Genomic DNA, 13415 nt, shown 5'->3' with positions numbered 1-13415 from the left:
AATCACAGATTTGAGAGAAGCCTGCTTTTTTTGTTGCATATGCTAGTGTTAGAAGTTTGGGCCCTTTCCAGCATAATAGAAATAGGAAGGATTAGTAGGATCATGCAAGATTATTATAACTATTTATCAGACCTGGGTAGATGAGTTAAATAGATAACAACAACCTCTGTATTGCTACAAAAAAAAAGCTTCCGTTTATGGATTTAACTCCCTACTGAATCTCGAGTATTTTGACTGCATGTCCTGAGATGTAGTAAGAAAGAAACAGAGATGAGCTCCAGATTAGTTTGATGAGACTTCCACCCTTGTAAACTGTTGAGGCAGGCCACTTGCTCCTGCATTCACTGCAAAGTGGCTTCAGTTTGAGAACACTGCAAATTCTGCATTCATGAGATTTAAATCCTTGAACTTCCTGGACAAAACCCCATAAGGCTTGATGTATTCACACAGAATGTATTGTTTGGTGTAGAATTAGTGAAAGCAAAATGTTGCTCCATTTATGGTCTAAAGAAACCTGTTTTTATGTGTACTGCTTTAGTATTATACCGCTTTTTGTGTATACCGCTGATCCAGCAAAGCCTTTAAGCATGTGCTGAATATTAAACACATGTGTAGTCTCACTGAAGTCAAATACTCACATGATTAAAGTTTAATACATACTCAAATGCTTTGATAGGTCAGGTCCTCAGTCGCTTTGGGCTATATCCTTTCACATATTAGCCATAGAGTGGTTGAAAGGGTCAGAAAACCTATTAAAATAGCCAAAAAATTACTAGCAGGAGGGAAGATGAGGTGATATGGAATCACATCACCTCTGTCTGACACTGAAAAAGCCTCACTCCCTTTGAATTCCATTCCACAGATTTTGGGAATGTGTGGCTATTAGAAGCCAGTGTGCAAATGCTGGAGACAAGTTCTCCTCACCATCATCCCCTGATAGTCCTACAGGGAGATGCCTTCAGATTTTCCTTACATGCCTTCAGAACCCTCTAGGACAGAGGCATGGGTGAGTGAATTGAGACCACTCAAGAAAGTATTGGCAGTATAGCCCTGACAGCTGATAAAGTACATGTTTTTTGTATACTGTGATAGGACTTGGGTTTACTTGATGGCATAAGCCCTGATGGCACTTCACAGTTTTTGGATGATGCTACAGTAAGTTGTAAAGCTGTAGGTGAAAAGCAGTAATAGAGTTACTTGCTTTGTTGCTGTAATAGTAATATTATATAAATAGCTATATTAAATAATCAAACATCTGTATCAGTGTTAAATAGCTTGCTGAATTTTGAAATAAAGAACAAGGAAACAGCAAATTATGTATCCCAGAGAAAAATACAAGTTCCCAGAAGGGAAATAACAGTATCAGGAAATGGATGGTGAAAATAAGAGATAAAAAGAAACTGATACAGAGAATTTTTTTAACTGTCTAAAACAAAAATTTGATAAACATTTTAAATTAGTCCTCAAAATGCAGGGAGCTTAGCTGTAAAATTCCATCTGATCACTATTAGGCTTACATGAGATTACAAAAGCCTGCTGATAATAGAGTTAAATTCAATTTCAAAGCACTGTAATGAGGACACTGAAACTGCAACAAGCCTGTAGCATCATTGGGGTGAAAAAAAGAAGGGATACTCAGAGCAAAAAATAGAGGGTCAAGAGGATGCTGTTTACACAGTAATTGACTTTCAGGCTAATTTTTTCCCTGATGTATAGTTTACAGAGTTTTAGATAAGATGTGAAAATAGAAAATCAGTGCCATAATGAAGGGGAATTTCAAGCTGTGATGCGTAAAGGAGGAGATCTTCGGATGTCAAATTTGCCTATTGAAGATATTTGTTTACCTTGATTTTATTTGTTAGATTTTTGTCCAAGAAAGCACGGGGAAAGAAAAGGCTGATTGTATTCCTAAAACTGACAAGCCCTTGCTTAAATTCACTCCTTTTGCATTTTTTCTACAGTTTTATTTTTATTCCTAAATACATTTCCAAACTGTTAAAAAAAAGTTAACTATCCAGTACATGCAGCAATTGAAATCCACACTGCGTAAAGTAAGAAGAGAAAAATTCTAAGGAGAAACATATTCAGGCTACATGTCAGATGTTTCTCTCTTCTTTTCTCTCCCTCTCTCTTTTATGCACACAAACATCCATATGAACACACAAATATATTAATATATATAATATATGCAGATATTGATGGAATTCTATGAGTTGAAAGAGAAGGAAAGATGTCTTTAAGGATCCATATCTCTCACAGCAGATATATGTTGTTATCACTGAAATGTGGCCTTCAGTCTTGAAACAGTTAAAAGAGTTCTGCGGCCACAAAAGAAGAGATTTCTTCAGAATTATCTCCCGCCTCACATTTGCTCTTAGGCAAGCAGTTTAAAAAAGCCCAGTGATTGAGCCAGTGATCCAATTTGAAATGCAGAAATGATTAGAGCTGCTTGCCTCATTTCATATCGAAATTCTCTGATTTATGACAGGGCTGCAGCCAAGATCTATCTCCAAAGGGAATTAGTGTGCAAGTTTGCATATTTTTGTTATTTAGGTTTCTCATAGCAGCTGCTAGCTAGAAATACTGTACTGGGAGGTGTTGGTGCAGGATTTTTCAGCAACTGGAGCAAAGAAAGATAAGAGCCTTATGTTTAGGACATTTAGACCTCTTGACCATCTCACCATACTGTAATTTTTAAACGTGGATTGCAGTCATACAAGAAACCAGTGGAATGGTTAATTATAGTTGTGGAGAAAGGAATTACCAAAATTCTGTCTCCATGTTTTAGCTAGTGGAATTTTAATGAGGCATAAAACTTCAATCATGCAACTGACCTGTGGGGCAGAGTATAGAACATATAATGAAACAGAAATAGAATTCTGAAAAAAAATTATTACCTTATCTGGAATTTACATGAAGTGTTAACAGGAAATTATGCAGCAGTTATAAATGAAAAATATGGGATTTCATGTACTTATTAATAAAGATTTGTTACATACATGATACCAGTATCCCAAATCTGCTGTCCACAGCTGTCCCCAATTTCTTATGTCTCTCTCCTCAAATACATTTAGTGTCTTCTTATTACTATGGAAACTAAGACCAATTTCCCTTTAATACTAGTTTCTAAGACAAATGGAAATATCTTTGCATAGGGGTTGAGGACTGAAGAACTTGCCTTTCCTACATTATACGCACATGTAAAACTTAAGGGGTTTTTCATTCTGAGTTTGGTTGACCTTTTCTTTGATTTTTTGTAAACCTTCTGGGAGGAAGAAGAGAGAGTGAGAATGCAGTCGCTCTTTAAAAACACAAACAAAACAAAAAAAAGTACTTCATTGAAGAAAAGATCAGTAACTGCCAAATTATGCTTTGCTGCACTGAGCAAAGAAATCACACTGTGAAAGTTTATTACCTTAGTTACTATCCAGCTCCATATGGAGTCATTACGGCCTAGAATCTCAGTAATGCTCCTAAATTGACCTTACCATAATGCAGCTGTGCTTCCAGGTATTAAAACCTCTCTCATATTTTACTGACTATTCTCCAGAGGATCCAAGGTTAATGTAGTAAAAACTTTAAAATTTGATTACCTTGTCTTTGACAACATATTCAGTAAGAAGAATGTAGCAATCTGTAAACAGAAATGTGTGAATTATTCCTTTTAAATTAGCCCAGCTCATATACTGTATTTTGTAGCTCCCATCCCTGTTATTTAATTTCAGTATAGTAACTCTCTGTTGATGGCTGTTGTCATATTTGAGTATCTAACACAATTACCTAATTGACCCACTTCCTGAGAAAAGTCACTATGAGTAAATTCCTGACCTTAAAATAACAATCTGATATTGCACTTAAAACAGCTCTGACACTTTACCTGAACGCCACCTACCCCTTTGGCATGTACAAGTGGTGGAAATTTATTTAGCACACAAACACATTTGAAATGACAATTTAATCACTTATGTGTCATGAAGTAAACAGTTATCAAACCATGGATAATATGTACTGTAATATAAATGAAGATGGCTTTTCTGGCAACAAATATCAGCCTCTCTCCTACACTCATTCAGGCAAAATAGTCACTAAACTCAGTGAACATTTTGCCTGAATGAGGAATGCAGGATTGGGCCCATCCTCTATGAGCATTAAGACTATATATATATATCTTTTAATTTTTGTATTTATATAATAACAGCGAGAACATCATCCAATGGAGTTTATTTGAGATATGGTGAGATAAGAAGAGGTGGTTTTTGTTTATTTTTTTTAAAGAGTAACTGAAGTTTTTCAGCAGAAATGTAAAAGAATCAATCCCTGGACCCTGGCAACCTTCTCCTTTCCCAATAAAATTGAGCAGGCTCTATTTCCTACTGCCTTTTTTAGTGATTTGATTGCAGTGGATTCTATGCATGCTCTACTATAAGTTTTATGGTGAAGTGAGAAAAGATTATCATAGCACTATAAATATCTCTTGTGAATGTTATTTTAGCTATCTCTAAAGAAATCATCATCTAGTCTATCTGTGCTATTTGCAACAAAACAGGAGATGGAGTTCATGTGAGCAATCTTGGGTCAAATTTTCAAATTTTCATGATCTCCATCTGTGGCACAGAGCTTTGTATGGGCAATCACTAGTGCACATGTGTATTGTTCAATACCACTTGTGCATTCCTAAATGGAGACCTTGATGTCAAAATGTGTCCTATCATGGTTCACACGAATTATCATGGTTTGCATTTTGATAGGCAAACTAATGGTATTAAAACAGAGAGGACCACATTCATCTCTGGTATTGCTATTGTCAGTTTACTCCAGGGATTAGTTTGGCCTTGGAAGTCTTGAGAGCCCACCTTCAGCAAGAAGAAGATGGATCATTTCTTTAGAGAAGCAATCTTGTATCAATAAATCCCTTCAGATTATAAAACAAAGAAGGTGATAAATTTAAGAGCATTTAGGGTCCAGTCTGTATAAATATTAATGTATACTTTCTTTCTTTCTTTCTTTCTTTCTTTCTTTCTTTCTTTCTTTCTTTCTTTCTTATAGTAAAAGAAGTTTGATAGATTTAAATTGTAGATAAATGACATGAGTAATCTATTTTACTTAATTCTTCATCAAAAGTCTAAATTGTTCTGTACCTTAGTTTAAACTTTACCATAGGTTGTAAAGTCTGAACGTCTCTGTGTATTTAAAAAACACTACCGTATGGTATTATTATTAAAAGGATATTATTTTAATAATTTATTGTAAAGAATGATCTTCTGTGTGTTCCTCTGATAGCCAGTCAAACTTAAAATAGTAAGTATGCAGTATAGTTAACTTGGATGAGTGCAGCATTAGAGTAAATACACATTACCAGATATGAGACATCAGAGGTAAAATCAAAAGGATTAAATTTGACAGAGGCCCATTTAATTTCTTCCAACCCCTGTGACTCTGTTGAATAAAATCTACTTTAAGCACCTTTATGGACTGCTCTAACATCTGCTGTTCTTGGAAAACAATTTTTGCCAAAGATAGCTATGTTTCTCAGAAATATTGGCCCATAATGCCTTGCTGGGAGTGAACTGTGTTCTTATAGTGTTCTTACTAATTAATTCCCATGAGACTTGCTCCTGAGCTAACTATTGGTGAGTCCAGTAATGTGAATAGCTTCCTTGGGAAGGTTTCAGAGTAGCAGCCGTGTTAGTCTGTATCCGCAAAAAGAAAAGGAGTACTTGTGGCACCTTAGAGACTAACAAATTTATCTGAGCATAAGATTTCGTGAACTACAGCTCACTTCATCCGCATCCGCATCCGATGAAGTGAGCTGTAGCTCACGAAAGCTTATGCTCAGATAAATTTGTTAGTCGCTAAGGTGCCACAAGTACTCCTTTTCTTTTTTCCTTGGGAAGGTTACATGGAGAGATGGAACAGTAGCAATGCACACACACCCAGGATCAACATGTAACGAAAGGAAGAGGAATGGCAAGGTGGGTTAAAAATTCAATAAATCAAATGAATAAACAGACCTCCATTATTTAATTCACTATAAACTGCATTCTGGCAGTCTAATTGAGTAGCTTCCCAACTGGAATAATGTCCCCAAACCTATGAATTTTTCTTTATCAATTTATTTCAATATGTTTCAGATTTAGTGGGTAACTTAGAAAAAATAATAAATTCACTCTTGAGGAAGTTACTCAAGCCCCTTATCTCCACTGCCCCCCAATAAAATAATTCACTAATGGCCAGTTCCAGATTACTCACACAGGTAGTACCATTGGCTTCAATGGCACTATTCCCATGATTAAAGCAAGCAGGAGCCTAAGCAACTTTCTTGCATATATTTATATACTAGCTATGTTTTCAAGTAACTCTAGATTCAAATTATTTCTGTAAAGAAGAGGGGGAAATAGTTTTAATTTCACAGAACTGACCAAGAGAGATAATGAAGTACTTTCAAAACTCTTTGTGTATGGAAACCCAGAGGCAAACCCCAGAGCTTTCTTACTTTTAGCAACCAATTACTGCACAAAAAAGAGTTTCCCCAATTATGAAGTACACTAATGCAGATTGCACAGACTCAATTTCACTAAGTGTATTGGAAAGCCAGCATTCACATAATTAATGAGAAAACGCTGCATGTGTTCAGACCTTCTGTTAATTGATTAAATGAGTCTATGTCTAAATCTGATTATAATCACACTATGGCAGTACAACAGAGTGTAAGAGACCAAGACTCACTCTTTCTTTATATACGTATATTTTCTCCAAACCTTAAGATTATAATAAACTTATTCTACTATAAAAAGATGCTCACCTTCCCCAAGATAATGCTGCATAGTTTAATCACCATTATCTGAATAATTAGCCTTTGTTTAATGTCTCAATTCTTGCCTAACCCATCACCTGCACTTGTAAGATACACATTGTTTTTATACCCTGGCCTCAGTCTGATGATCATTGTAGTGAACAAATGCTGGTTAGTTTTCCCATCATTTCGTAGTAAAACACAAAACCTGCCATGTGCTTGTCAGGTTTTTTTAAAAGAAGGCTACAGTGTTCCCTAAGGGTTGTGAGAGAAGTTCATCCCATTGAACTGGTCAGCAAGATATCATTAGCTTGTTGTGTACATGAAATCCAGGGGTTAGAGCACCAAGCGTCACAAGCCAGTTTCTTTACCTCCTTGAGCTGATCAGAGGATCAGAGTATCAAGGAAGGATTAGCACTGACTTGGGATTTGTGTGATTGGTTAATTTATTGCGGCGATGGCAGGCCTTTCATCTATGGCAACATTTAATCAGCACGGCCATGGAGGCTATTACGGGTTAGCTCTTTTCTCAAGTCAGCCAGGGCTGCACCATCAGCCCTATCACAATTCCCCTGAAATTTCCAAATTATCTGGAACAGGCTTTAGCCTCACAGTAATAAAAATTAGAAGAGATTCCTGATAGCACTGGTGGAAAAGGCTTTCACTTGCACAGGGCAAATTATAAATAGTGTGAACGTGAACTTTATAAAAAAATTCTCCACCTCTTAAGAGATGTGCAGGACTTATCACTCCTGCTCTGATCCAAATCCTTGTGGTTGAAAATTTATATTAGATTTTATCAGAGAGGCCTAAGTCTAGAAAAATCAATGAAGGTTATCTTTTATGTTGCAGGAACTTGTGGAAATATTGATTTTCATTTTATAGTGAATTTGGAGCATGAGTTGGTAATCACTGCTGAGCTGACTACAATGTTTGCCTACTGTATCTTTTACTGAGTTTTGCTCAAGTATTTAAGATAGTATATTGCTGTTGATTTTTAGTATGTAGTTTGAAGGCAGATGCTTCCTAAATATAATTTTTTATTTTCATTGTTATAAAATGTAAGCTTTCAGTGTAGCAGTGATTAGCTTGTGTTTTGTGAATGATTTCTTTGTTTAGTAGTGCTGTTCACAATGAGAGAGGTTATTCAGGATTTATTTTGCACATAGGAGAAACAGTAGAAGAGATATCTAACAGCAAAACACTAAATGAAATATAGAAGTTTAAGGGAATATAACAAAAGATCAGATGAAAACAGAAGAAAGAGAAAGTATTAATAAATATTAGGGCTTAAGAATCTAAAATAATTGTTGACTATTATGCCCTACCCAACTGATGAACTACAGAGAATATCTTTTCTGGTTAAAAGATAGATTGTCTTCACTGCAGTTTTATTAAATTTTCCCAAATCCTTCACTTTGACTGTTAAAAACTCTGCTGGTTTTACTAAGTGAACCAATGATTCAAGGAGTGATTCTACAGCTTTTCACTTATACATACTAGTTTTAATTTTTGGGGAGTACGGGTGGGTGGGGGAGATCTAACTTGTTTTCTTCATGTTTGTTCTTACTATGTAGTATATACCTTTCTGTCTTGCATCTAGAGTGTGTGTGTATATATACTCTGTTTAGAGCTGGATAAATTCTGCAAATATTCACTTAAACTTGAATCTGCTATAGCCATGTTTGTGCCCCTTCTGTTTCATTTTCAGTGAGCATTTGTTTTATTGAGTTTTATTAGTACAGATGTCTATGGAAAGTGAATCTTTAATTCTCTTGTGCATGATCCAATTATTAGGGAAGTGAGGTGAAACCGTGTGACTTTTATGTGACAAATTCTAAGTAATCATCAGGGCCCAAATTGCAGATACTCTCAGAGAACAATTCACAACTGAGCTATCAAGTTTTCAACAGACAAAAAAATCATAGCTATTTTTTAAAAAATGGATACATTCTAGACTGTGGGGCTTGCTTTGCAAGTTCCTTCTCACCCCCTTTGGAGTAAAGTGTGCCCCCATGGAGCAGGCTCTGCTCTCCCCTGAGCAAAGGGAGTGCAACTGTGACTGGCCTTTGTTTGGGATGTACAAGGGCAGTGGAGGGTCTTTCCAACTTCCCCGAGAAGCTAAGACCACTAAAAACGGATCTATATCTGGTACACTGTATAGGGATGTAGGATGCCCTTTTTATGGAAATACTGGTATAAGAAGTCAAACTACACCGTAAAACTCTGCAGAAAAATAGAGCAAGTTGCAAAGCAAGATGTCCTCAGATCCATCTGGAAAATGCTATATTGCACAGAGCAGTAGGTATGGTCTCTAACAGTCATGCAACTATACCCAACTGAGGCAAATGCACAGGAAATACAGTGTGGTAACTCAGATGCCACTCCTCCCTGGACCGTAGCAAACATTATCACCCATCCAATATGCATAGTGGTACCCGTATAGCATGATAGCAATGGATAGTTGAGGATGCACTTACATTACCATGACTCTGTAGAGCTGGCTCCCAGGGTAAGCTGTGTGTTTCTGTTCATCATTTACACATGTATTAACAACCCATCACAAGTTAAGGGTCAAAATTGTCTTGATTTTGTTTTACTAACTTCCACTGTTTCTCATGGGTATCACAGGTTGATGTGTGTTTTTTCACTTATTCTTCTCACCTTGCCACAGACCTCACTCAATTATTTCATTGTGCAGAAAACATGGGGATTTTAAACCTGAGCAATAGCCAGCCTTTTCATGTCTTCAGTGGGAGTAGGGTTATGCCTGTCATGTGTTTCTCCATTTAAGAGGTTGAGCTAGGCTGGTATCATATTAGATAGGGATTTTTTTATTATTATTTTTCCAGAGCATTGTACTGAATTTTGTTTCCTAAGTTACTGCATCCTCACTTCACATGTATAAATGATGGCTTCTTCTTCAAGTGCAGATGGGTATTCCACCCAGGTGTGTGTGCACCCAGTGCACTGAAGCTGGAGAACTTAGCCTGGTAGTACCAGTAGGGACGGCACTCATGCCTTGTGGCCCTTAGCCTTCCCCTTGCTACTTAAGGCCATCACTCCCCAACCACCCCTCAATACCACACCTAGAGTTGGAGCTTTCTGTGTAGTATTTACTTCACACTTTTTTATCTCAGTCTTATGGGATTTTGTTTAATGTAGTTAGATAGTTTAATAGTACCTTAGTTTTGGGTTCTAGTAGTTAATTGGGGATAGTTATCCTGATGGTATGCCCTCTCCAGAATTTAAAAATTGTCTGTCATGTGGGGCAACTGTTCCCAGTAGTGATCCCCACACCTAGAGCTTGTTGTATTTGGAAGAAGGGCACATCAAAGAAAGGTGCTCCATCTGCAAATCATTGAAGAAGAGAATGCAGGTGGTGAGGTACTTGTGCCTCAAACAGAACCTGATGGAACAGTCTATGAGGTCCACTTTAGCATTGAGGACATCCACTGATCATCCAGCCCTTCAGACAGCTTCAGTGCCAGAGTGAGCCGATGTTCCTTGGCTAGACTCTGATTCCTTCCCCAGGAGAAATAGAGATCGTTCTCCTTCCTTGGATCCTCTGAGGAGAAAGTTTCATCCTCTTTTCTAGAAGGAATACAGATGAAAACAGAGTATATATACACACACACTCTAGATGCAAGACAGAAAGGTATATACTACATAATAAGAACAAACATGAAGAAAACAAGTTAGATCTCCCCCACCCACCCGTACTCCCCAAAAATTAAAACTAGTATGTATAAGTGAAAAGCTGTAGAATCACTCCTTGAATCATGAGATTCTTCCGGGACACAGGATGAACCTGGAGCATTTACTTGCTCTCCAGTACCAAGGCAGCATCAGTGGGACAGTGTACCGTCAACTCTGATACCATCCATGGGACACCCATTGTGTCTAGTACTGACAACATTAGCACAGACTCTTTCCATGGCATTGGCATACCAGGCAGCATCAGACTTGCTTTGCCTCTTTGTTCCATAATCCCCAGTTATTCAGGACCACTCAGCTGCTAGGACGTTTTCTGTGCGGTCATCGGGAATGCTTGGATTGATTGCATACTTGTCTCAATCACTGGTACTGTCTTCAGTGCCATTCAGAGGGGGCAGTAGAGGTTGTCCTCTTTTTCGGTAACCAGGGGCCAGTCAGCACAGTTACTGTCTTTGGTACCAATAATGACTGAGATGCAGACCTCATCTACAGGATCAGTACCAACCCTGGCTTTGGTGCCATCTTTTGTTTTGGTACCAAGTGGGAGCATGATGCCCCTGCCTGTCCTCTAGGTGTTGACTTCTCTATCTGCTTTGGTATGGCTACAACTGGCATATTGGGCTTCAGACAAGGCTTGATCTTTGATCGGTCCAAATGGGGTGACTCCTCTGTTTCCTTCAGATGTCTTGCAGAATTTAGCAAGATCGAGATCAGGGACATCGTCCCCCACTCCCTCATCTTCTAGACACCATTCTCAAAGATTATCAAGACCTTCTATGGATCACAATTGGTACTGAAATTGGCAATGTTCCCACAATAGGAACAGAGGCTCTTGGCCCAGTGCATACTGGCCACCAATGCCATATCCCTATCCTCAGTGGCCTTGTTGGAATCTGTTTCTTGATCTGTAGAGTCCCAATCCTCAGCCCACTGTAGGGCAAGATTGCCCAGCCAACCTGTGGTATCCCTTCTTCAGCCACCTATGTTGCAGACTTAGATGGAGGCTGCTTCCTCTGAGCAGGCTCATTCTAAACTGCTTGTACAGGGACCCAGGCTACTGCAGGAGATTCCAGTGACTCCATTTCCCTCATCTTCTTCAGCACCAGTTGACTCTGTAATACCAAATTCTTTGTTTCCAGTGACTAAGGATTTTAAATCCCATCAGGAACTCCAGAGATGAATGAATGAATTGAGTATCCAGCCTGCGTGTGCAGGAAAATAAACACATGCTGCTGGGCATTCTTCAGTCCTTAGCCCCAGGGAGAGTACCTCTGCCTTGAAATGCAGCATTTCAACTTGCTAAGGTTTTGTGGCATGCCCCAGCGTCCTTGCTTTCTACAGCAAATTGTACTGACAAACGTTATTACATTCCTCAGGTGGAAGGCATCTGTCAAGGAACCTGGACTGAGGCTGTCTTGGGAGCAAAACTGACGGTACTTTTTATTGTATTTTGTTGGAAACTGGTTGCTAGTCAAGATGCCCCATACTCTGAAGATGGATCTTAACACACTGTCCTTCAGTGACCATTCGTGCTTCTGAGAGAAAACCTGCTGAGGTGATCAGCTAAGCAATTCCACATCCCTGAAAGTGGTACAGCCAAGTGAATGGTGTTCTCCCTAATGTAGAATTACCAAAACTTTACTGTCTACTGGCAAAGCTGGTTGAAGTGGGCTTCATCCTGTTTGTTCACATAATACACTGTGGTAGTGTTGCCAGTGAGTATGTGAACTGCTGTGCCCTTGGTATGTGACCAAAAGGCCCAGGGCACATTGTAAATTGCTAGAACACGGATCGGCAATCTTTGGCAAGTGGTCCATCAGGGAAATCCACTGGCAGTCCGGGAGGGTTTGTTTACCTGCAGCGTCTGCAGGTTTGGCCGATCTCAGCTCCCACTGGCTGCGGTTCGCCGTTCCAGGCCGATGGGGGCTGTGGGAAGCAGTGTGGGCGGAGGAATGTGCTGGCTGCCGTTTCCTGCAGCCCTCATTGGCCTGGAACGGTGAACCATGTCCAGTGGGAGCTGCAATCAGCCAAACCTGCGGATGATGAAGGTAAACAAACCGTCCCAGCCCGCCAGCAGATCTCCCTGATGGGCCACGTGCCAAACGTTGTCGATCCCTGCTCTAGAAGTTGATGTGAAGAGAAGCTTCCTGCTCTGTCCACAGTCCCTGAACTTTCAAAGTCACCAGATATCCTCCCCAACCTCTTTTGGAGGCATCGGTCATTGTTGTTATGGTCAGTGGAGAAGGGGTGAGTACACCTTTGTAGACATTGATTCAATCCATCCACCACTCCAGGTACTGAGGACAGGCAGTGGCACCCACAGTAGGCCATCCAGCAACTGACAATTCGGTCAATATACCAACCTGAGCCAAGCCTGAAAAGGATGAAGAATCAACCTTGCATGCCAGACTACATAAGCACATGTGACCATATGACCTGGAGTCTTCAGGCATAATCATAGTGGAAGGGTGAAACTGGAGGGACAGACAAACGATGAATTGTCTGAAACCACCCATTAGCAGAAACACCCTCAAAATCTTAGACTCTAATAGGTCCCTAATAAACTTGATTTTTGAGTTGGTACTAAAGTTGATTTTACTTTGTTTATGATCAGACCCAGGTGATTGAAGAGATGCAGTGTGAACCGGACATGGTTGAGGAGCTAATCTCTGATCTTGCCCCTCACTAATGAATCATCTAGGTAGGGAAAGGCCTGTATTCCTCTCTTCCTGAGATGTGCAACTAGTTCATGTATTTGGTAAACCTGAGGAACCGAGGAGAGGCCAAAGGGGAATACTGTATCGATAATGCTGTCCTGCGACTAAAAATCTAAGAAGCTTCCTGTGGCTTAGGAAAACCGCCACATGGAAATAGAAGATTGAAGGTTTCAAACCAATCATTGTGA

At 39.2% G+C, this 13415-nt stretch overlaps 1 protein-coding gene across 4 annotated transcripts in view; it reads left to right on the top strand.

Moving 5' to 3' along the window:
* The window catches only part of ZFPM2 (zinc finger protein, FOG family member 2), a 440899-nt gene that overhangs the window by 265774 nt on the left and 161710 nt on the right, over nt 1-13415 (top strand). Inside the window, exon 5 of one of the 4 annotated variants that reach the window (XM_043539195.1) lies at nt 11887-11943. The exons of the other annotated variants lie outside the window; for them this stretch is intronic. Within the exon in view, the coding sequence (XP_043395130.1) occupies nt 11887-11943 (57 nt within the window). The remainder of the gene's footprint in view (nt 1-11886; nt 11944-13415) is intronic. 4 annotated transcript variants of the gene reach the window in all.

The sequence above is a fragment of the Chelonia mydas genome, chromosome 2 (assembly GCF_015237465.2).
Source record: "Chelonia mydas isolate rCheMyd1 chromosome 2, rCheMyd1.pri.v2, whole genome shotgun sequence".
NCBI classification, from domain to species: domain Eukaryota; kingdom Metazoa; phylum Chordata; order Testudines; family Cheloniidae; genus Chelonia; species Chelonia mydas.
Note: the sequence above shows the minus strand (reverse complement) of the source record. Positions and strands in the feature narration are given on the sequence as shown.